The sequence below is a fragment of the Cyprinodon tularosa genome, unplaced genomic scaffold, assembly GCF_016077235.1.
Source record: "Cyprinodon tularosa strain WSP-4 unplaced genomic scaffold, ASM1607723v1 ctg168, whole genome shotgun sequence".
Lineage (NCBI taxonomy): Eukaryota > Metazoa > Chordata > Actinopteri > Cyprinodontiformes > Cyprinodontidae > Cyprinodon > Cyprinodon tularosa.
Genome location: NW_024038513.1, coordinates 1,167,953 through 1,193,602, shown reverse-complemented (window position 1 = coordinate 1,193,602; position 25,650 = coordinate 1,167,953). Strand labels below are relative to the sequence as shown.

The window sequence follows — 25,650 nt, the reverse complement described above, 5'->3', positions numbered from 1 at the left end:
TCATTTTGGATTAACATGGAAAGATAGACCAAACCCACAAAATTACACCTCCAGAATCTATTTCTATATGAAAACATTTTGTATATAATAAAAAAGAAAATAAAAAAATTGATCCCCCCCTCCCCCACCCACCCTGTTTTTAACATAATTCTAACTGAATTTGACATATATTTCTAATCTCTGATGAGAAATAAAAAGACATGTGTGAATAGTTAATGGAATTACCCCCAACTATGCAGTAATCTTAAAATGAACTTTCACCTGTATTAAAACGTTTTGCTTTTTTTTTATTTGTTCGTTAGAATTAGCCGATTTTTTTTTCTTCTTTTCTTTATTATTTATTTATTAAATTATTTAATTGTGTTTAAGTTTGGTGTTTAAATACCTAACTATGGCTCCGTTATGCACATGAATATATATATATATATATATATATATATATATATATATATATATTTACAGTTATTAAATAAAGTTTAGGGGAAAAAAGGAAAGCGCATGGACAAAAAAAAAAAAAAAAGAAAACGGAACTTTGCTCCAAACAGGAACTGGGTTGGAAACACTTTCGTCCTCCGTGATTTGTGTAGATTAGAATAATCTTCGGTCCAAACAGGTGAGTGATTTTAGTAGATTAACTTTAGTTTAACAGGAGGGGTTATTTACTACCATGAAAAACCGCTGCTGATTGTTTTAGTTTTGTTTTTGGAAAAAGGTTGAAACAGGAGGCAGACGTTTAGTTTTGGTTCTGGAAACGATTAAAATCGGAAACTAAACCGTCTTTAATCTGTTCTAGTTTAAAACTGCAGAATAAAATGATTGTTTTCTACTTTCGGCTACGTTAGATGACCGATGAAATGAAAAATATTAGCAAAAATATAAGCGCTATACAGTTTGTTCGAGTGGAGTTGCCATATATTGACGTCATGAAGGGGCGGGGCCCGAGCAGATCTTATCAGGAACCAACCATTAGCATTACCGCGCAGAAGAAGAAGTTGTCACTCTAGCTGTTGATGTCCCAGGTATGTGAAGCTCTGACTTCCACGCCATCTTTTTCCCGGTGTTGTATGAAATTCTGTTCCCCGTGTGTCGGGAGCGCGCATTGAAGCCAGACATTTTAACGGCGCTTCTGATCGATTTCTCGCAACAACAAAAAATAAATAACTCCTATAATCATGTCACTGTTGTAACATCCAGCTGCTGCTGTTAACAAAATTGTAAAATAAAATAAAAAAATAAACGAGGTCATTTAAAGCTGGTTTGTGTTGTTTTTTTAAAGCAACTTCTGCCACTTAAAGGAATAGTACATCCAAAACATGATTAGCCTTCATTTTCTACTCACCCCCATGCTGAACAACACTCTGGAGTACTTTTTTGATATCTCAAATGCATCTGGAGATCTGGGAGGCTTCTTGCTGTCTGCTGACATTCAAATAATGGAGGTCTATGGCACCCGAGGCAGAAAGGTCCATAAAAGTCCACAAAAAACGTGTCAATATTCCTCCATACTGCTCGTCCAATGTATTCCAAGTGTCCTGAGTGGGTAGCGTCCATAATTTACTGGAAACAAAGTCATTTAGAATGTTTTTAGAGCATAAACAGTAGTGTATAGGATTTCCTAAAAGCGCGCGCCTGCGAGTTCACGAGCCTACAGAAACCGCGGCAGACCAAGCCAGATGAAAGTGCGCATTCAGCGTCTGCTCTTGATAATGCAAGCGTAGAAGAAGAAATGTGCTGTTTACCTGTGCAAAGAAAGAAAACGAAAGAAAAATGTCCGAGGACTTCAGTGTTGAGGAAGAGCATGAGTTCTTTGCCGAGCTAAATGCGCACTTTCATCTGGTTTGGTCTGCCGCGGTTTCCGTAGACTGGTGAACTCGCAGGCGCGCGCTTTTAGGAAATCCTATACACTACTGTTTATGCTCTAAAAACATTCTGAATGACTTCGTTTCGAGTAAATTATGGACGCTACCCACTCAGGACACTTGGAATACATTGGACGAGCAGTATGGAGGAATATTGACACGTTTTTTGTGGACTTTTATGGACCTTTCTGCCTCGGGCACCATAGACCTCCATTATTTGAATGTCAGCAGACAGCAAGAAGCCTCCCAGATCTCCAGATGCATTTGAGATATCAAAAAAGTACTCCAGAGTGTTGTTCAGCATGGGGGTGAGTAGAAAATGAAGGCTAATCATGTTTTGGATGTACTATTCCTTTAAACCTGACAGAAATATAATTCAGTCACCAAACAGTTTTCCATAACCTAGCGAGTATTTATCATTTTTCTTTGCTGATATCAGCGGATGGAATCTATGGAGGACCAACTCTGCCATATTTAAAAATAAATACAGAAATAAATAAATAAGCATACAATTAATTGCCACCAAAAATACATTAAACAAATAAATGTTAGTAGAAATTAAATTATACAGTGAGACATAAATGTATATAACTCTTTTAATTAGCTTCTTTATTTGCCTTTGCAATATTTACCTTATTTATTATTTCGTCCTTTATAATCTTCAACTTTATTTTTTAATTTATTATATTTTTAAGCATGTATTTATGTGCATGTTATAATATTTCTGTCTGTTTTATTCATATTTTTTTGACCTAGTTATTTCTTCGCCGTTATTTATTTCTGCCTGCCCTTTTTTACATTTCTGCCTCATTATGCAAATGAGGAGGGGGCGTGTCCTAGAGAGTCAACTTCTGCTCATTGGGTTCATCTCGTTCCTGCTTCGATCCCGGCCCCCCACCCCGCACCCTGACCACACCACCCCCATTGATCAGAATTTCAAGCCAATAGTGTTATTGGAATCCAGGACAAGACCTTATTACCTTTGTAACATTTGTGGTCAGAAAATTTAGATTTCTCTTATTTCATATATTAATTTATCCTATTTACTCACTATAAAAGGTTTCACTCCGTCTGTTTCACCTGCAAGGCCGCACTGCATGAGGGTGTTAGTAGACCAAGCATACCTTCTTTCCATAACAAACCAGATTGTTTCTCAAGGTTTATTTATAACATGTTTAACCAAAGTGTCTGTAATTTGTTTTGACTCTGACTACTTTCCATTACTGTAAGTAAGGGGAAACGAACGCTGCCCAGATCAGAACATTGCCTGAATACAGAGCAGTAAGGGATGAATGTTGACTGTTCTCTCTTTGCGAAGATATGAAAATAAAGTTCTGATGAGTGAAATCCATCGATCTCTCTTTATTTAACTGGGATGAACGGTTGAATACTTTTTTACCCACTACACATTAAAAATATATGGATATTTTGATGGCAAAAATTAATGTCACTGTAATAACAAGAAACGCCAACTTGCCCGAAAAATAAAAAAATAGCTTCTATAAGAAATTCATTCAAAACACTCTGAGAATGGAAAAAAAAAAACATTTTTAATGATCCAGCATTACCTTAGAGACATTAATGTTGATACTGCCACTTACAGTTTTTTAGTTTATAAACCTAAATATAATTGTTAACTAGACTTATTATCTTTTTAGCTTTTCCTTTAACTTTTCAATTAGCTTTTTACCTTTTTTCTTGACTTAAGTCTTGACTTAATTTCCAGTAGGTAATCTATCATTCAAGGGCTCATCTAATTGGTCAAATGCCAAAATAAGATGCACAGTCATGTTGCAGGATCTTTGCTTAATGGCTGGATATAGATCTTGTGCTTCTAGACCTCACTGAGGGATGGGAGGGGCTCCATTTGTAAGAGATATGCAAGCGATCAAAAACGGTTACTTACTGTATGTAATTCAACATGTTTTAAATGATGATGCTTATCTAAAATGTTTGTGCCATCTATAGTTTCCAGGAGCAGAAAAGATGTCTGTGACCATGAGCAAGACCGACGGGGTGACTGTGTTCACCCTGACCTCTGACCCTGATAGCCCCTGGCCTCCTCTGTGTCAGATCCTGAAGAGTCTGTGCTACAGCCCGGTGTGCTGCTCCGTGTCCCAGAAGCTGAGGGCAACCCAGAGGACGTCTCTGTCTGTGCTCGGGGTGAGCTGCAACCTTTCCTGTTGTTCGGTTCATTTCGTTTTGTCTAAATTGAACTGAGTTTGTAAGAAATGGGATATAGAGTATGAGGTGCCCCCAGGGACATAAATCAGACTTAACTTGCATATACACATATTGCATTGAACTCTTTCATATAACATACTGAAAAACGTGCATAAACACTAGTGAAAAGCTTTCACATAAACTAGTGAAAACATTTACCTCTCATATAACCTACTCAAAAGCTCTCATACGAAGTACTGAGAACTGTTCATAAAAACTGGTGAAAAGCTTTACCTTTCATACACACTACTAAAAAGCTTTCATATACACTACTAGAAAGCTTTCATATACACTACTAGAAAGCTTTCATATACACTACTAAAAAGCTTTCATATACACTACTAAAAAGCTTTCATATACACTACTAGAAAGCTTTCATATACACTACTAGAAAGCTTTCATATACACTACTAGAAAGCTTTCATATACACTACTAGAAAGCTTTCATATACACTACTAAAAAGCTTTCATATACACTACTAGAAAGCTTTCATATACACTACTAGAAAGCTTTCATATACACTACTAGAAATCTTTCATATACACTACTAGAAAGCTTTCATACACACTACTAGAAAGCTTTTATATACACTACTAAAAAGCTTTCATATACACTACTAGAAAGCTTTCATATACACTACTAGAAAGCTTTCATATACACTACTAGAAAGCTTTCATATACACTACTAGAAAGCTTTCATATACACTACTAGAAAGCTTTCATATACACTACTAGAAAGCTTTCATATACACTACTAGAAAGCTTTCATATACACTACTAGAAAGCTTTCATATACACTACTAGAAAGCTTTCATATACACTACTAGAAAGCTTTCATATACACTACTAGAAAGCTTTCATATACACTACTAGAAAGCTTTCATATACACTACTAGAAAGCTTTCATACACACTACTAGAAAGCTTTCATATACACTACTAAAAAGCTTTCATATACACTACTAAAAAGCTTTCATATACACTACTAAAAAGCTTTCATATACACTACTAGAAAGCTTTCATATACACTACTAGAAAGCTTTCATATACACTACTAGAAAGCTTTCATATACACTACTAGAAAGCTTTCATATACACTACTAGAAAGCTTTCATATACACTACTAAAAAGCTTTCATATACACTACTAAAAAGCTTTCATATACACTACTAAAAAGCTTTCATATACACTACTAGAAAGCTTTCATATACACTACTAGAAAGCTTTCATATACACTACTAGAAAGCTTTCATATACACTACTAGAAAGCTTTCATATACACTACTAGAAAGCTTTCATATACACTACTAGAAAGCTTTCATATACACTACTAAAAAGCTTTCATATACACTACTAAAAAGCTTTCATATACACTACTAGAAAGCTTTCATACACACTACTAGAAAGCTTTCATATACACTACTAGAAAGCTTTCATACACACTACTAGAAAGCTTTCATATACACTACTAGAAAGCTTTCATACACACTACTAGAAAGCTTTCATACACACTACTAGAAAGCTTTCATATACACTACTAGAAAGCTTTCATACACACTACTAGAAAGCTTTCATATACACTACTAGAAATCTTTCATACACACTACTAGAAAGCTTTCATATACACTACTAGAAAGCTTTCATACACACTACTAGAAAGCTTTCATATACACTACTAAAAAGCTTTCATACACACTACTAAAAAGCTTTCATATACACTACTAAAAAGCTTTTATATACACTACTGGAAAGCTTTCATACACACTACTAGAAAGCTTTCATACACACTACTAGAAAGCTTTCATACACACTACTAAAAAGCTTTCATATACACTACTAGAAAGCTTTTATATACACTACTGGAAAGCTTTCATTCACACTACTAGAAAGCTTTCATATACACTACTAAAAAGCTTTTATATACACTATTAGAAAGCTTTCATTCACACTACTAGAAAGCTTTCATACATACTACTAAAAAGCTTTCATATACACTACTAAAAACCTTTTATTTACACTACTAGAAAGCTTTCATACACACTACTAGAAAGCTTTCATACACACTACTGGAAAGCTTTCATACACACTAATAGAAAGCTTTCATACACACTACTAGAAAGCGTTCATACACACTACTAGGAAGCTTTCATACTCACTACTGGAAAGCTTTCATACACACTACTAGAAAGCTTTCATACACACTACTGGAAAGCTTTCATACTCACTACTAGAAAGCTTTCATATACACTACTGGAAAGCTTTCATACACACTACTAGAAAGCTTTCATACACACTACTAGAAAGCGTTCATACACACTACTAGGAAGCTTTCATACTCACTACTGGAAAGCTTTCATACACACTACTGGAAAGCTTTCATACACACTACTAGAAAGCTTTCATACACACTACTAGAAAGCTTTCATACACACTACTGGAAAGCTTTTGTAGTTTCTTACTGTCCTTATTGAAGCTTTAGCTTGACGCTCATCAGACTCCCTTGTATCCAAAAAATAAATCCACGAGTCCACTTCTTGACTTCAACGGTTTACTTGAAAACTTAACGCAACATTACAGAAAACATAAAATACATCCATGAAATTAAGTCCTTTTAAAGTCCAACGGAGCCTGGGAAGGGTGAGGTCAAAAAACTATTGCGCTCCAATCTCCATCTGATTCCCACTGCATTCCTCACCTGGCATGAAGATAAACCACTCCCCTTTGTGGGTTTTTAAATGTCACAATAAAAGTCATATCTTTCTCACAATATCAATTAACTGAACATATAAAAATTGCATTTTTTAATCCTTTTAAATCCCTTAGAATCATTAAATCAAAAACAATATTTATCTTACTTATGATTTCGCATATTTTTAAATAAAATAGAAAATAAATATTCTAACTCAAATAAACTGCATTTAGGCTCCTACATTTCCGGCCCCTAATTGTTATCGATGCCCTGAAACAATTACTCAAAACTTAAATCACAAGGAGCCTAACACTACAATTATGTAAATTACTTTACTTTTAATTCTTAAGCTAAACAACAACTAAACCAGAGTGCATAACTTTATCACATATTCAGCAATGAAAAGGATATATGAAAGTCCATCAATCAGTTTCTGACTCTTGCAGCAGAACCAGCTTGGTTACTGGTCGCAACAGCTCGTTGGTCCGGGTCTTGACCTTCACCTGTCGAATGAAACCTTTCCGGTCTGGAAGAGCCTCTGTGATCCTTCCAAGTGGCCAGGAGTTTCTGGGCGATGTGTCGTCGATAACCAGCACCACGTCGCCGACACTGAAGTTTCTCTTTTGGGCTAACCATCGCTGGCGCTCTTGTAGTTGCATGAGGTACTCCCTGCACCATCGCTTCCAGAATATGTCTGTGAGGTACTGGACCTGTCTCCATCTTCGGTTTGTGTACTGATCATCCTTGCTGAACACTCCAGGAGGCAGCTCGGGCTTGACTTTCAGTAGCAGAAGGTGATTAGGGGTTAAGGCCTCTAAATCATTGATGTCAGAAGACGCCTTGGTTATGGGCCTACTGTTTATGATGGCCTCCGCTTCACACAACAGGGTGTGGAGGCTTTCCTCATCCATCATCTGCTCTTTCACTGTGGTATTCAGAATCTTTCTCACAGAGCGGATGAGCCGCTCCCAGGTTCCTCCGTGGTGGGAACCTGTCGGAGGGTTGAAGTGCCACTGAACACCTTTCTGTTGTAGGTGTTTTTCGATCTTGCTTGTGTTCCACTCACGAATCATTTTCCTCATCTCGCTTTCAGCTGCTCTGAAGTTTGTGCCGTTGTCTGAATACATCTCTCTTACTTGTCCTCTTCTTGCTAAGAATCTCCTAATTGCATTCAGACATGCATCAGTGTCAAGCAAGGATGCAACTTCCAAGTGCACCGCACGAACTGCGAGACAAGTAAAGATGACACCGTGTCTTTTTACATGTCCTCTTCCTCTTTTCACCAGGAATGGGCCAAAGTAGTCGACGCCAACCCGCGTGAATGGAGGCTCATCAGGCAGGACTCTGCATGTGGGTAAATCTGCCATGAGTTGGCTTCCAGCTGTTCCATGCAGCTTCTTGCAGGTTACACACTTGGACAACAGCCTCCTGATGGCTCCATTTGCCCCAGGGATCCAGAATCTTTGCTGCAACTGAGACAGCATGTGATTCCTTCCTGCATGTGCTGTTACATCATGAATGTGTCTAATAAGGAGCCCTGTGACATGCGAGTCCTTCGGCAAGATAACCTGCTGCTTGCAGTCGTCTGGCAGTGCAGCACGGCTCAGCCTACCTCCTACTCTTATGAGTCCGTCTTGTAGAACTGGGTTCAGCTTACGAAGCGAACTAATTTTCTTCACTCTTTGTTGTTCTTTTAGCATTTCCAGATCTTCTGGGAATCCTTTCTTTTGTGCGTATTTCACAATTTCTGTCTCTGCTTTCATCAAGTCTTCACAGGTAAGTTTTGGTGCTTTGTAATCTTTCTTGAATCTATCCATTCTTTCCTTGCTTGACAAACTTGGTTCCCTGCTTTTATTTGCATTCAGTTCTTTCAGCAGATCTTTCAATTTCATGTACCAGGCTACAGCGCGCTTCAGCTTCGCCCAGGATTAGTAGTACAACATCAGCTGGTCCAGGGGGTCTTTGAGGTTTTGTACTTGCATGGCATGAGATTGAACCTTTTTGACCTCTGGGTCATCCACGTTGATCATTCCAGGATCCGGATTCTTTGGCCACTGGTCTTCCTCACAGCACAGGAATTCAGGTCCAGAAAGCCAGCTTTCACATTTCAAGAATGCTTCCACCGTCAGGCCTTGGGACACATGATCCGCCGGATTCAAGCTGGTATTGACGTATCTCCACTGCGAAGCTTGAGAGTGCTGTAGGATGGCTGACACCCTATTGGCCACGAAAGTTTTGAATCTGGAGCTTTCACTGTTCAAGTACTTGAGCACAACTGTGCTATCTGTCCAGTATATTGAGTCGTGGAGTTTCAATTCAAGCTCTTTCTTCAGCAGCCTGTCCATCTTGACTGCAACTGAGGCTGCAGTTAACTCAATCCTAGGTATGGTCGGGGATTTCAAGGGTGCTACCCGTGCCTTCGCCATCATCAGAGATGATTGAGTCTCTCCAGCTGAGGAGCGTAGAACAAGGTAGCTTGTTGTTCCGTAAGCGTCTTCACTTGCGTCAGCAAAGTGGTGTAGCTGCGCGAAGACTGTTGCACCAAATGCCTCTGACTTTACGCACCTGTCAACGCTAAACACCTCTAGCTGTTGCAAGTCCGACGTCCATTTCATCCATTCCTTGATCACTTCAGCTGGTAGGGTGTCATCCCAGCTGAACCGTTGACGACATAGATCTTGCAGAATTCTTTTGGCGGGCAGTACTACTGGAGCAATGAACCCCAGAGGGTCAAAGATGGAGCTCAGCAAGGAGAGCAGGCCTCGCCTGGTGTGTGGACGCTCTTTGAGGTTGATCTTTATCTTGAACTGATCCGTCTCAGCACACCACTGGATTCCTAGCGCTCGCTCCATTGGCAAATTGTCCATGTTCAAATCGAGATCTTGAAATCCTTGCGCTCGCTCCCCTTCAGGAATTGAGTTGAGCAACTTCCTGCTATTGCTTGCCCATTTTGTTAGCCGAAAACCACCTCTTGCCAGCAAGCCTCGTAGGTTGGAGCACAGAGTGACTGCTGTGTCCTCGTCAGCTACTGACTTGAGGCAGTCATCCACATAGAAATTTTTCTTCACTGTGGTAGCGGCTTCCTGCCCGAATTCCTCCTCAAAATCAGCTGCACACTTCTGCATGGCGTGGGTTGCAACAATTGGTGATGAGGTCGCACCAAAGATATGCACCTTCATCTTGAATTCAGCTAGCTCTTTCTGATGATTTCCTTCCGGCCACCAGAGAAATCTAAGTAAATTTGTATCTTCGTCTTGCACTGCCACTTGGTAAAACATGGCTTCCACGTCTGCCATGATGGCGACACTTTCTTGCCTGAACCGTGTGAGGACCCCAACTAGCAAAACTTGTCAGGTCTGGTCCCTGCAGAAGCTGCTGGTTCAGCGACATTCCTCCAAAGCTCGCTGAGCAATCGAAGACAACACGCAGCTTGCGCTTGACTGGGTGTCTGACTCCATGATGGGGCAGATACCATGTTCTTCCTTCAGTCGGTGTGCAATCAGCTCTGTTGATTTGAACAGCGTAGCCTTTCTTGATAATGTCTTCCATAAATGCTACATACTCTGCATGATAGTCTGAGTCTTTTGTGAATCTTTTTCTTAAGTTCAGTGCACGTTGTTCCGCTACTGATCTGTTATTTGGCATGCACAGCCATTTGTTTTTTAGTGGAAGGCAAATACTGTAGTGACCATCTTTCAATTGTGCAGACTGAGACACCATATTCATAAACTGATGATCATCTTTTGACATTTCAAGGACTTCACTCAACCCTGCATCAGGAAAGTCCAGCTTAAATTGTTGATGCCAAAGCTCTTCTAGCCTGGCTACTGAGATTCGGTTAGCTGTAACTGCTGACCTTATTCTCAGTCCATCGTTGCCTCCTTTCAGAGGACCATTGACAGTCCAGCCTAACGCTGTCCTCACAGCATAAGGGCCTTCATCAATGCTGTTCACCACCTGAAGCGGTTCCATGGCCTTGGGGATGTTAGCTCCGATTAACAGTCCTACTTCTGCATTAACGGCTGGAAGCTTCACCTCCTTTAGGTGAGGCCACCTGCTGACATCCTCTTGGCGTGGGATATTACCCTTTGTCACGGGAATGGCCTTCTGGGAAAACACCTCTGAAAGTTCAATAAACTGGTCACCTTCCAGGTTACTGATTTCCAGTCCTGTCACTATACGTGTGTTCACCACAGACTCATTCCCCATTGTTCGCAAGGATATGCTGGTGCGTCGTCCATTCAGGTTCAGATCATTTATTAGTGACTCAGTTGCAAAGGTAGCGGAGCTGCCTGGGTCCAGAAATGCGTACGTGGTCACTATCTTGGTTCCTTTCTGTGCCTTGACTTGTACCGGAACTATGGACAGGAAACAATCTTCTTTACCGGCCCCAGTGACACTACATATTTCAGATGCTTGAACATGAGCGTTTGCAACAGCTTGCTCATCTGTACTTTCTTTGTCTTTCTTTGTTTCGTCTTTTGACTCTTTAAAAGTGATGTGCAGCAGAGTGGGATGTGGACGAGCACAGTCTTGACATTGAGCCTTCTCTTTACAGCTGCTACTCATATGGCCATGTTTCAAGCATGCAAAGCACAGCCCTTTACTTTTCAAAAACTCAATCTTTTCCTTATGAGGCTTCTTCTTGAATCCTTTGCAGACTGAGAAACTGTGGTGTTCTCCGCTGCAATAAAGACATGGTTTCCCATTTACATCCACTGATTTTGTTTTATTAGGTGTTGAGCTATCGTTCTCTTTCTTCTCTTTGTTTTCTGCTGACGAAGCAACGGATGTTGTGAAAACTTTCTTAGATTTAACCATGTCCTTGTCTTGTATTTTTGATTTCAGTCGAATGGGATCCTTCATGTTGGTGATGGTGTTGTCTTTTATGTTCCCATACAGAGGGTGTATTAAGTACTTGGCCTGTTTGTTCACAAATTCAACAAAATCTTTGAATTTAACTCTTTTCTTAGTTTTTTCTTGCAAGTCACAGGCATATTTTCTCCAGGATTCCTTCAGCTTGTAGGGAAGCTTGCTAGCTAATGCTTTAATGCATGCTGCATTGTCCAAGTCTTCCATGTAGCTAATATCTGCCATTGTGTTGGAGCAGCCAATCAGGAACAATGCGAATGACTGTAGTGCAGCGCCATCTTCTGGTTTGATTGTTTGCCAGTCCATAGCTTCCTTTAAGTATGCCTCTGCAATCTTGTAGTCATCACCGAAGTAGTCCTGTAACATTTGCTTTGCTTTGACATATCCTGAAGAAGGTGGCATGTGAATGCAGCTTTTCACCAACTCATGTGGTTGCCCACTTGTGTACTGCAGTAAGAACTGCAAGCGGTCACGTTCATCCTCAGTTCTGCTTTCAATACCATGTTCAATGGATCTGATAAATGATTTATACTCCAATGGATCTCCTTTGAATGTTTTAATTGTGAGATCAGGAAGTAAAGATGCTTTGTGATTCTTCACTAAGTATTCGGTCACATTAGCCTGTTGAGTTATGGCTTGGCACAAACTTTCCAGCACAACTGTGTCATTTTCTTTCTTTTTTGCATCTGTTATATTTTCTTTGGGTCTAACAGGCAAGTTCTGATTAAATGATTCACGTCTGGTATAATTTGATATGGGCGTGGTGGGTCGTGGCAGCTGGGCAGCACTTTTCATTGACATTTTGTCATCTGACGCTTCAGATCCACCAAAGCTCACATCATCCTGCTCCTCCTCATATTTTTGTAAAACTTGCAATTTCGCATCTGATTCAGCTAACTTTGTTTGAATTTCATGCATTTCTTTCTTAGCTTTAATGGCAGCTTCCTTTCTCTTTCGCTCTGCCTCAAGCTCTGCTTCCTCCTGTTCAATGGCCAATTTTTCCATTAAAGCATCAGCCTTAACTTTCAGTGATACACGCTCAAGCTCAGCTTGCATTTTCATTTTGGAGGAAGATGACTGTGTGCTTGAATGTCGTGAACTAGACTTTTTGGTGCGCACTGATCTGTTATCAGTTTGCCTAGCATCATTCTCTTGTTTCTTTGCCTGCTCAGTTCGTTTCATAACTTCTTTCATCCAATTTTCACATTTCCAGAAGAAATCATTCATTGAGGCTTGTTTTGGTTCAAAATAGTTCGTTTGATTTTCCAAAAATTCTTCCTCACTCATGTATAGCTGTAAACTAAAGTTTGTGTCAGTGAATTCGGTCAGTAAACCACCGAAATCGACACGCAGCTTATTTTTAACCAGGTCGGCATTCGCGTCATCCGCCATTAATTCCTCAAGTTGGTTAATCATGCTTCCAAGCTGGGCCAGCTTGCCCCTACGTGCATTCAATATCCTGTTTTTATGATCTTCCATGCCCTTTTCTGTCATCTTTACAACTCGTTTCTTTTGTGTCTCTTGCATGTCAGCTTAAATCTTTCTCATCCACATTAATCAGCGAACCTTCGCGCACGTTGCTTTCTAATGAATTCCACTCGTCTTTCAGTCTTAACTGACACACGGCCAATCCGTAGCAGTTTTTTTTTTTTACTTACAGTTGTCGGTTTCCTTCTGAGAGAAAAAGTCCACAGATCCATGCAGGGGTTCCAGTAATCCTTGTAGAGCAAGTTTTTTGACTAAAATGTAGTTTCTTACTGTCCTTATTGAAGCTTTAGCTTGACGCTCATCAGACTCCCTTGTATCCAAAAAATAAATCCACGAGTCCACTTCTTGACTTCAACGGTTTACTTGAAAACTTAACGCAACATTACAGAAAACATAAAATACATCCATGAAATTAAGTCCTTTTAAAGTCCAACGGAGCCTGGGAAGGGTGAGGTCAAAAAACTATTGCGCTCCAATCTCCATCTGATTCCCACTGCATTCCTCACCTGGCATGAAGATAAACCACTCCCCTTTGTGGGTTTTTAAATGTCACAATAAAAGTCATATCTTTCTCACAATATCAATTAACTGAACATATAAAAATTGCATTTTTTAATCCTTTTAAATCCCTTAGAATCATTAAATCAAAAACAATATTTATCTTACTTATGATTTCGCATATTTTTAAATAAAATAGAAAATAAATATTCTAACTCAAATAAACTGCATTTAGGCTCCTACAGCTTTCATACACACTACTAGAAAGCTTTCATACACACTACTGGAAAGCTTTCATACTCACTACTGGAAAGCTTTCATACACACTACTAGAAAGCTTTCATACTCACTACTGGAAAGCTTTCATACACACTATTAGAAAGCTTTCATACACACTACTGGAAAGCTTTCATACTCACTACTAGAAAGCTTTCATACACACTACTGGAAAGCTTTCATACTCACTACTGGAAAGCTTTCATACACACTACTAGACAGCTTTCATACACACTACTGGAAAGCTTTCATACTCACTACTAGAAAGCTTTCATATACACTACTGGAAAGCTTTCATACACACTACTGGAAAGCTTTCATATACACTACTAGAAAGCTTTCATACTCACTACTAGAAAGCTTTCATACTCACTACTGGAAAGCTTTCATACACACTACTGGAAAGCTTTCATACTCACTACTGGAAAGCTTTCATACTCACTACTGGAAAGCTTTCATATACACTACTGGAAAGCTTTCATACACACTACTAGAAAGCTTTCATACACACTACTAGAAAGCTTTCATACTCACTACTGGAAAGCTTTCATATACACTACTGGAAAGCTTTCATACTCACTACTGGAAAGCTTTCATACACACTATTAGAAAGCTTTCATACTCACTACTGGAAAGCTTTCATACTCACTACTAGAAAGCTTTCATACTCACTACTGGAAAGCTTTCATACACACTATTAGAAAGCTTTCATACACACTACTGGAAAGCTTTCATACACACTACTGGAAAGCTTTCATACACACTACTGGAAAGCTTTCATATACACTACTGGAAAGCTTTCATACACACTATTAGAAAGCTTTCATACACACTACTGGAAAGCTTTCATACACACTACTGGAAAGCTTTCATACACACTATTAGAAAGCTTTCATACACACTACTGGAAAGCTTTCATACTCACTACTGGAAAGCTTTCATACACACTATTAGAAAGCTTTCATACTCACTACTGGAAAGCTTTCATACGCACTACTGGAAAGCTTTCATACGCACTACTGGAAAGCTTTCATACGCACTACTGGAAAGCTTTCATACGCACTACTGGAAAGCTTTCATACGCACTACTGGAAAGCTTTCATACTCACTACTGGAAAGCTTTCATACGCACTACTGGAAAGCTTTCATACACACTACTGGAAAGCTTTCATACGCACTACTGGAAAGCTTTCATACGCACTACTGGAAAGCTTTCATACGCACTACTGGAAAGCTTTCATACTCACTACTGGAAAGCTTTCATACTCACTACTGGAAAGCTTTCATACGCACTACTGGAAAGCTTTCATACGCACTACTGGAAAGCTTTCATACGCACTACTGGAAAGCTTTCATACTCACTACTGGAAAGCTTTCATACGCACTACTGGAAAGCTTTCATACTCACTACTGGAAAGCTTTCATACGCACTACTGGAAAGCTTTCATACGCACTACTGGAAAGCTTTCATACTCACTACTGGAAAGCTTTCATACATACTCACTACTGGAAAGCTTTCATACATACTCACTACTGGAAAGCTTTCATACGCACTACTGGAAAGCTTTCATACGCACTACTGGAAAGCTTTCATACGCACTACTGGAAAGCTTTCATACGCACTACTGGAAAGCTTTCATACACACTACTGGAAAGCTTTCATACATACTCACTACTGGAAAGCTTTCATACTCACTACTGGAAAGCTTTCATACACACTATTAGAAAGCTTTCATACTCACTACTGGAAAGCTTTCATACTCACTACTGGAAAGCTTTCATACACACTATTAGATTTCACTATAAATATCTCTTTTTTCCTTTTTTATGTCTACAGGCAATTCACATCATGATTGGCCTGCTTAATATTGGCCTCAGCATCATCGTGACAGTGACATACAATTCTCCTTGGTATCTGGAATCCTATTACCCTGTCTGGATGGGATCTCTGGTGAGCAAACTAATGGATTTCAGATTGTGAGCCTTATCTGGAGTTGGAACATTTTAAATTTTGCTGCTCAATGCTCCACATGAACCAATCAGAGAAGTTGATCTGGGAGCTGTCAGGGAGACAGACACAGCACTGCTGATGCAGAGCGCTATGATCACTCCTCTGAAACAGTTTATTAACGCCTAAATTAACTTAAAATGTCAAAACCTGCCTTTATTTTTCTGGTGCCTGCAGTTTGTAGCACAGACCTGAAAAACACTAACGTCTACTTCCAGCCGCCACCAACAGTAGGGGAAAACCCCAAGAGGCGACCGGGTCTGAGGCAGCTGTATGATGTTCCGTTTATTTCAAAGCTCCCACAAGCAAAATAAACATAATGGCATTTATGTTAAACTACTATTGCGCATTGTTTATCTACCACCACACAGGAAAATCACACATGCACGAGAAAATGCCGCTCAAAGAGGAGAAAATTGCATCTTTTGACGCACCTTGATTTGCATCAACCATTGACTTTGCATGTAAAACGACTGCTTCTGCTGCTCAAAGCATGTTTGATTTTAACGAAGCATTAAAGAGAATCTACAGGATGCATGAAAAGAGAAGCATGATGGACTAATGCAGGGGACATATTAGGGGCCGTATGGGATAGAATCAGAATGCATCTAACTGGAGAGTGGTTTCTTTGTGAATGTGTGCCCTTCTGGCAGGACAGAGATTAAAAAGCTCAACACAGGGAACAAAATGATGTCATTTTCTTCTCACAGCTGTGAGAGCGAGAAAAATCTTTTTCTTTTGGTAGAATTTGGAGAAGCTTGAGGCAGAATTCAGCTTCCATGATTTCATCTGTGGGTCAATCTCTCATTGAAGACTATTTACTGCTCAACTCCAGTAATCAACCATTAGGCGCCGTAATGTGTGTTTCTCCTACATGATTTTTAGTTTTATTTTCGATGTAAAGTATTTAGGTTGTTTTTTTCTTTCTATCGTTTTTTCCAGTTCATTGTGTTCGGGATCGTGTGCCTTCTGTCTGAGAAGTTTCCGAGTCCATGCCTGGTGAGTGATTCGATGAACACGTTCCTTTCTTCAGCTCTTCTTCTTTGATTTCATTACATAAATACATTATTGGGTTTTTGTACATTAAATGATTCATCATCTTTCAGATCGTCCTCAATGTGATTTTCAACATTGCTGGAGCCGCTATGGCAATTGCTGCCATTGTGCTCTACAGCATATATGAGGGAGATTTTCGCGCCTGGTATCCCTGTGAGGAGAACGAATACTACTACGACTACCGGCGATATACAACCACAGCACCAAGTCCAGGCTCTGAATACATCAAGCAAAGATGCCTGGAGAATAGAGCTGTGTACACAGTAAGACAAAACTGTGGGATCAGTGATTTATCTATTTCTATTCTTTATGTACAATTTTAAACGGCTCATAGAATGATTCTATAGGGTATTTGGTCCTTAAGGTCTCTGAATACGGTGTGTAACATTGGTTGGGCTGAAAATGGCATATTTGCTGTTCTATGAGCCCTAATGCAATCCTGGTTAAAAGCCCTAGAATCAAACGACAGGTTTTCCTCCTTTTATGGTATGATCATGAATATTTAGATGAGCTGACCAGACGTCCTCTTTTTCCTGGACATGTCCTACTTTTCTGAAACTAAAAAAATGTCCTGGAGGGGGGGGGGGGGTTCAAAGTTGTCCGGGATATTGGTCGACTACTCTGCAGCAGAACCGAGCCATGAGCTCCGGGGCTGGTTTGGGGAACCCCGGCGGGGGCAGGGAGCAACCGAACCCGACCTGTTGACGGTACCCCGGCCCCCAGCCCCACTCCTCCTGCTGAGGACGGGCGGCTCGTGGCTCTCTGCTAAGGTCCGGTCCAGTCAGCGGCCCAGAAGTCGACACTTCATACCCGCCCCCCCCGATTGCCCCGATGATTTAAAACGTTGTGGTTGCTCAGACAATGGTAAAAACATAATGCAGCATCCATATGACGAGCTGGTAGCGTCTGTGTTAGCGTGTCTAATGACCGATGAAGACTGGTCACCTGATTGACGACAAAACTGTCTCAAACGGTTCGACTGTCTCGGTTCGGTTCGCGTGTGTTGCGTTCGGTTCATGCGCTGCTCCTTTTTCTCATAGGCGAAGCGTTTACACTCCAGAGCAGAAGGTGGTGGTACTGCGACCAAAGCCAACCACCAGTAGTAAACAAGAAGAAGAAGAAGCGAAGCAGCGTAGCCGGGTGTAGCAGAAAAAATCAGTTGTTGTGGAGAATTGTGTGGGTATGGCGAGTGGGAAAGAACAGGAGTTGGAAGACGCGCCAGCAGCACTTTATAGGTCTGCTGTATGGGACCACTTTGCATTTAGAGTGACCTACGATGACGGCGGAAAGAAAGTTGTGGATAAAAGTGCAACAGTGTGCAAGCATTGTGCAACACGTTTTGTTTATGCCAACAGCAACACGACCAACATGTCATGCTAACCCCGAAATCCCACATACTCCGTCAGCGCTCCGCCCCGCTGCGCTCCAGACCGGCTGCACAAAGCAAAGCCTACAGCCTCCGCTGTGGCTCCCGTCCGCTCCGCTCTGAGTTCCTTGGAGATCGTAGAGGGCAGCGCCAGATGATTAAATTCATAGCAGCAAAACATGCGGAAATGATCCATGGTTTCCGCGGATCATTAAAAATAATTACAATTCATAATTTTTGGGGGGATTTTTTCATTAATTTCATTAATTTTTATGGGATTTCGGTGTAGCAATCAACACATACCGAACCTAACCGAAAACCGTGACCACGAAACCGTGAACCGAACCGAACCGTGGATTGTGTGAACCGTTCCACCCCTAGTATAAAGGCAGACCTGGGTAGGTCTGTGGCTAGCTGTGCTCAGTAGCTAACAGGTTAGCCTCTTTTAGCTCGTTCAGTTAGTCATATTAAGCTACACTATGTTTAACTTTGTGTCAACAACAATCATTCATTTTCTCCAAGTAGAGAAATAAATAATGTAATCATGGTACTAAAAGTACTTATTTCTATCCTTGACTCACTAAAGAATACTAATACACATCTTTTAAATATTTTTTTTGACTTTCCTGAGACAATTTAACGTTTTTTTACATTTTCACCTGGACATCATCATTGGGCATAGTCAGAGTAGACGGGCAAAATGTGATTAAACCATTTTTATATATTGATGGAGCAAATTTCATGCATTCATACATTATCTATATAAACAAAGTGCTCGCTTGATGGACATTGATAAAAAGCAGGTTAATCCAGAGAACAAACTAATTCCTTTTATAGAGCTAAAGGTATCTGTGTTTGTATTCTGCAGATGCTGATTAGAGGCATGGTTGGCATCCTGATCGTCCTGTCAGTCGTGGAGGTTTGTGTCGCCATCAGCTCTGCTGTGTTGGACATCAAAACTCTGAGACGCAGCAGACAGAAGCAGGAGAAGGTGAAGTATTGATCAACAAGATTCATGTTCAATCTGTATATTTGCAGAGTTAATGATCCGTAACTTAACTAACTTCTGCATTAGAACTGAAATTAGATTTAGATTTTTCTAAACTTTAAAATAGATAAAAGTTAAGTGGTTAACTACAAGAAATTCTTCTTTATGCATTAATCTAAAAAACTTTTTTTTTGTCTTTCATATTTGTATTGATTGGTATACACTAAAGCAGGGGTAACCAATTAAAAAGCGAGCGGGGTCTGAATAAGGAAAATCATCAACCAGTAAAGGTCCGGAGACATTTATCAGTTACTTTAAACATCATTTAACACAGAAATAAAATCAGGTTTTTGTGCATTCGTGTTATACATTGACTTTTTAAATGAAAAAACATTAAGAAAAATAGAAACTTTTCCCATTTTAAAATCCAAAGTGTTTTTCGAACAACAGCAATCGTTCAGTTTGGTATATAAACAATTTCCTAATTCAAATATTTTATAAAACACCTGAACTGATTGTTTTTTATTTTCTTTCTTTTTCCTGTCTTAATGTTGGCAGAGGGCTTTAGGCTGCCCTGCAAGGCTTTAAACCTGGGTTTAACCGGAGACTAAGCCATTCTCAAGCACATATCAAGGTGCTCATTTTGAGCCTGGATCCAGATTTATTGTTGATTCTGTTCATGGTGGAGAATCCTGCTTCACAGCAGCAGGTTGAGCCAAACATCCTCTAAGTGTGCAGGGTCATATTTGAGCACGCCATTTCACTTTTCTTTCACCAGTTCACCGCAGTTCTTCCAGCAGTCCACATTTTCTCTGCTCTCTTTTTCCCATCGCCCGGCTTATGACAGGTTTGCCTAAAAGTAGCAGCAGCAGCTAATAGAGTTTTCCCTCTTATCAGACCGGGTGAAACAACTGAGCCGATCACAGCTAGTACGGCACCCCTGTCTGTTTGCCGCCGCCATGTTGCCTCTGGCCAAAACGAAGAAGAAAAAAAAGTTTGCCGGCGGCCGCTTCTTGTTTCCGTACAATTGAACATATGCCATCCATAACAGTTTTCTTTCACAAAAAGAAACAAGATAAAAGAATGAGAAAGAAAACAAAAATTATATAAAGAAAAAACAAAAAAAACATCGGGGTTTAGCTAAAGTATATTGCTATCAAGTCTGAAAGCTTTAAGGCCTTGTTGTTCTCCAGTAACTTAATCGAGGCATGAAAACTTTTAATATCATTTTGGAATGCTTGAAAATTTGGAGAAACTTTAAAGAATCTGCACTTGTGGATAAAGAATTTTCCCATAATGAAAATAATATTACATAAAAATTCCACATTTTTATCATGAAAAGTAATGCCAAATTGAACTCACTCTAATAGCTGTCTGTTAGTAGCTAACTGACGTTTTGTAATTCTGTTTAAGAAAACAGTTGAGCGCAGCCGTTGTGTCACGTGACCAAATGAGCTAATTTCATTGGCTAGAAGCTGCTCGACTCTATCGAGTGTAGATTGCTTTGGTTTGAGTTCACCAAAAGGTCAACACTTTTGCGGCTGAATTTTTTGCAGCTGAATTTTTTTCAGGTGAATTTGTACCAGATAAAAATTGAGTGTAAGGAATTCAATGTCTAAAAAAATTCAGTGTTTAAAATTCGGTGTTAAAAAAATTCAGTGTTTAAAATTTGTTATTAAAAATATTCAGTGTTTAAAATTGGTTGTTAAAAAAAGGCAGATTCCAATGAGACTGTTTTTCTTCCATGCTCGATTAACCTTTCGTCGTAGTTGTCCATTGTAGTTGTTCCTCGGTTTTTAAAAACAGCACGTCCTTCACTGAAGGAGAAGGACGACCACACAGAAAGCCGGAAAGGCATACCAAGAACCAATGACGGCTACTTTCTGTCTGCGCACTTCAGCTTGAGGTCTGCGTGGGTTTGCGACCATCCCAGTCAGGATTCTTTTTAGGTGCGCGACGACGGTTGCTTAACCTCTGCGTAGGGGCGTGGTCGTGCACAGAGACAGATGGTTGCAGAGGCTATGCATCGGACGCATAAATTGGCCATGAGAGAGAGAACGCCGTCAGACTAACAAACATTTACCTGCATCCTGTTTTTTTTGGGGGGGGGGTTTTCCCTGAGAGTTTATAATTTTGAAGAAACTAAGGTTTGAAAATTAGGACAGTACAAAGAAAACAATTGTAAACTACATCCTATGTGATTCTTTATCTTTAATCTGTTGTTTTTCTTTCTTGTTTCACTTAATATGTTTGTTTTTCTCCTGTAGGCCTCAGGTGACCCAGAGCTTTACAATCCGCTGCTGGAGGAAGTCACCATCCAGCCTGCAGCCTGAACATCTTCAGCTTTAATCCAGCAGTTCTGGTCTCTGATGGGATTAAAAGCCGCATCAATTATTCAATAACATTTCTAAACATTTAGCATATTTTCTCCAAGTAATGCTTTTCTATTGCCTTCTGCACTTTCATTTAAATCTGTGCTAATTTATTCCAGCAGATTTTAATCATCAATGTGCATTCTGAGTTTGACTTTTTTTTTTATGTTGATGTAGTTGTAGCTTTGCACCACTTAACCAAAACAGCAAATTAAACCAGTTATGAAAACAGTTTATCGTGTCTTTTTTTTTTTTTTGGTTCACTTGAAGTGACAAAATAAATTTAATAGTCAGGGGAAGATTCAATTCAGTTTATTTCTATAGCTCCAATTCACAACACATGGCAAGGCAATCCCTCACACTAAGCATGCATGTAGCCACAGTGGAGAGGAAAAACTCAATTTTAACAGGAAGAAACCTCCAGCAGAACCAGGCTCAGTGTGAGAAGCGATTCTTGTGGGATGGAAGAGGGAAATAGTGACAATGAAGAAGATATGAAGAGGGTAGCCTCAAAAAATGAGAAAAAGCGGAAAAAAAACAGATCAGTTGAGGGGGAGTCCAGTTCAGAACATTCAAGTGATGATCATACATTCCACAGCAAAACAGACTGAATACAAAGTCATTTTCAAAGTTGTTAATCAGGGAGACTATTTTGCAAATTGGAATCCGGTTCACTTAACAAAAACCATAAGTAAACTTGTTGGAAAATTCGGAGATGCCAGAATCCTGTACAGTGGAGACCTGTTAATCAACTGCAGGGACAACCTCAGCAAAGCAAAGCCATTCAGGTCAATAAAATTGACGGGATAAGAGTTCAGTGCAGGTGGAGAACAAAAAGATCAGCAGGGGAGTGATTGGAGGAGTTCCTCTCAGAGAGTCTGAAAAAGAAATTTTAGAAAACAGCGGTGCAAAAGTAAAATAAGTGTAACAGTTAAAAACAACAAGAAACGGAGAAAGATCTGACTGTATCTATATTAATTACATTTGAAGAAGAGCAATTACCCATTAAAGTATTCATTGGTTACATCAGCTATAATGTTAACATTTACAATCCTCCACCTCCGAGATGTTTCAGTTGCATAAAAATTCTGAGACACAGCAGCAGTTTGTAAAGGGACAGAGTTGTGGAAGGTGTGCAGGAGAGAATGAGTAAAAATAAAATAAAATGCTGTAACTGTGGTGGAGAACATGCTGCTGCTTATCGCGGCTGTGAAGCAAGCAAAAGGTCTAATCAGAATTACTTAAGCTGAAGCTGCAAAAACAGAGTGCGAAATACGGGGGGGTCCGGGGGGCTTTCAGGGGGTCCATGGGACCCTCCAAAGCTAAATTTAAAGGGGGTCTTAAATTGTGTGCAAATAGCGATAGAAATCTTCTCTGCCCACCTCATAAGTCTGACACAAATCCTCAAATTTTACTAGCTCCCCATTTTTAATTATATTACAGAATGCAGTGATTCCCTGTTTTGTCCACCTTCTATATTTATGGTCTATCGATGCTGGAAGGAAACGCGGGTGGTACGCAGGCCAACTCAATACTCCCACACGCCTGTGGAGATTGAACTTTTTAACCACCTCTGCCCACTTCTTCAAAGAGAAACTCAAACACAAATTTTGTACTTGGTATACCTGAGGTAGCCCATCCAAACATCCCAACACAGACTGTATAGGAAAGTTCAGTAAAGAAAGCTCAATGTCCTTCCATTTAGCCTGATATGCTGGGTTACACCAGACACCAGAGGTCTAATCTGGGCCGACAAGTAATAATCTGCCAGGCACGGCAAACCCATACCTCCCCGATCCCCCGGCAGCTGCAGGGTCAAGTATCTTATTCTTGGTCTTTTATTGTTCCATATAAACCTTTAAAAACGTTTATCCCACTCTCTAAATTGTTTTGCTGGAACCTCTACTGGAAGTGCTGCAAATATATACAGTAATCTTGGAAGGACATTTATCTTTATTGTTCGGATTCTGCTGCCAAGATCAAGGGGGAGCAGGCTCCACCTGTCCAGGTCTTCATATACTTTCTTATTAATTAGTTTATAATTGACTTCATATAGTTGAGCCAAATTTGTTGTTAATATAACCCCCAGGTACTCTATTTGTAGTTGATGCCAATTAAATTGGTAACTATTTATTAACTTTTTTGACGGAACAAAATAGAAGGTCAGAATTTGAGTTTTTTGTATGTTGAGTTTATAACCTGAGAGTCTGCCATATGCTTCCAGGATGTTCATAAGTAATAAAATACCAGATTCAGGGTTTTTAATTACTACTAACACATCATCCGCATATAGACATATCTTGGTTTCCACATTCCCTATTATCACTCCCTCCAACCCAGGTTCCTCCCTGATAACTTGAGCCAGTGGTTCAATAAAAAGATTGAAGAGTAGTGGACTTAATGGGCAGCCCTGCCTGCATCCTCGTAATGTTATTTGGTTGGAAAGGCTTCCATTAATTTCAATTCTTGCTTTTGGCGAGGAATACACAGTTTTTATACATGAAATAAAGCTATCACAGAACCCAAATCTCTTCATTACTTCAAATAGAAACTCCCACCCTACAGTATCGTATGCCTTCTCAGCATCTAAGCTGAGAAGGACTGCACTTGATTTTTCTCTATATGATCAATAACATGAACGGCCCTCCTTATACTATCATGTGTTTGTCTATTACCAATAAAACCCGTCTGGTCCTCATCTATCAGGGAAGGCATCAGGGAACTTAATCTCTTAGCTAATATTCCTGCGTATAGTTTGTAGTCTATATTTAATACACTGATTGTTCTATAACTTTTAGGATCCGTTTTGTCCTTCCCCACCTTTGGTATGACCGATATAAACGCCTCTCGCCATGATGGCGGAAGAGCGCCCCCTCCCAGGATGTAGTTAAAGGAAGCCTTTAATAGTGGGAGAATAGATTCCTTCATGGCCTTGTACCACTCTGGAGGGAACCCATCACAGCCTGGTGATTTGCTGGTCTTAAGATTTGATATCCCACGTTCAACTTCCTCAGCCGATATTTCTGCCATTAACTTGTCATTTTGTCTTTTTCCTATAGATGGAAGATCCAGAGAGTTGAGAAAGTTTTGGATTGTTTGACTATCTGTTTTGTCTGGCTGTGTGTACAGAGCAGCATAATACTCTTCGAATAATCTCTGAATTTCTTCAAGTTTGTTGGTTATCTTGTTAGTTTTTGGATTCCAAACTTTATAGACTGTGTTTTCTTCCTGTTGTTTCCTAAGCCTCCATGAAAGAATCTTAGCAGCTTTGGGGCCTGCCTCATAATACCTTTGCCTCATATATTTAAGTTTTCTTTCAATTTCCTCACTTAAAATTTTGTGGATCTCCTGCTTAATAGGCCTCATTTGTTCTAGCAAAGAGGGGCTTTTGTTAATCAAATGCAGCTGCTCTAATCTTTTTAAATCTTCCTGCAAGTCTGTTAGTTTTTTTGTTCTGATCTTCTTTAAATTAGCACATTTTGCAATTATTTTACCCCTAATATATGCTTTAGCTGCATCCCATAAAATTGTAGGGCTAACTGTTCCATTATCGTAAAATTCTAGGTAACTTTTAAATTCCTCTGCCATTTCCGTTTTGAAAGCAGTACTATTTGATAATCCTGTGTTGAACCTCCATAAAGTATTTTTAGGATTCCCAATTAAGTTAATTTTTATATTTAAACCAGAGTGATCAGAAATGTCTCTTTGGCCTATTATACAATCTTTTACTCTGTGAAGGTCCCTATTGAACATAAAGAAATAATCAATCCTAGTATGTACATTATGCCTAGGAGAGTAAAAAGTAAATTCACGCTCATATTTATGAAAGTGTCTCCATATATCTATAAGTCCCAATTCTTGCAGTATTTTTTTGAATTGCTTTTCTAAGTGGGTCCTTTTTCGCTCTCTGCTAGTTGTATCCATTTTTGGATTTAGGGGTAAATTAAAATCTCCT

General features: G+C 39.6%; 1 protein-coding gene across 3 annotated transcripts; it reads left to right on the top strand.

Moving 5' to 3' along the window:
• The first annotated feature begins 485 nt into the window (after nucleotides 1-485).
• On the top strand, nucleotides 486-21,926 carry LOC119780901 (B-lymphocyte antigen CD20-like). Of its 3 annotated transcripts, none has more exons than XM_038281143.1 (7): nucleotides 486-613; nucleotides 3,828-4,022; nucleotides 15,743-15,856; nucleotides 16,856-16,912; nucleotides 17,020-17,232; nucleotides 19,204-19,326; nucleotides 21,591-21,926. In XM_038281143.1, the coding sequence occupies exons 2-7, from the start codon at nucleotides 3,846-3,848 to the stop codon at nucleotides 21,654-21,656; spliced, it is 750 nt and encodes a 249-aa protein (XP_038137071.1). In that variant the 5' UTR covers nucleotides 486-613; nucleotides 3,828-3,845; the 3' UTR covers nucleotides 21,657-21,926. The 3 variants fall into 3 exon arrangements, with proteins under 3 accessions (XP_038137071.1, XP_038137069.1, XP_038137072.1); XM_038281141.1 differs by lacking the exon at nucleotides 486-613 and adding an exon at nucleotides 956-1,019; XM_038281144.1 differs by lacking the exons at nucleotides 486-613; nucleotides 15,743-15,856 and adding an exon at nucleotides 956-1,019.
• The last annotated feature ends 3,724 nt before the right edge of the window (nucleotides 21,927-25,650 follow it).

Bases quoted from the DNA above. Each gene is read 5' to 3' on its own strand.
- LOC119780901 (XM_038281141.1), top strand. The intron at 16,913-17,019 runs GTGAGTGATTCG...ATCATCTTTCAG, and splicing joins AGTTTCCGAGTCCATGCCTG to ATCGTCCTCAATGTGATTTT. The intron at 17,233-19,203 runs GTAAGACAAAAC...TGTATTCTGCAG, and splicing joins AGAATAGAGCTGTGTACACA to ATGCTGATTAGAGGCATGGT.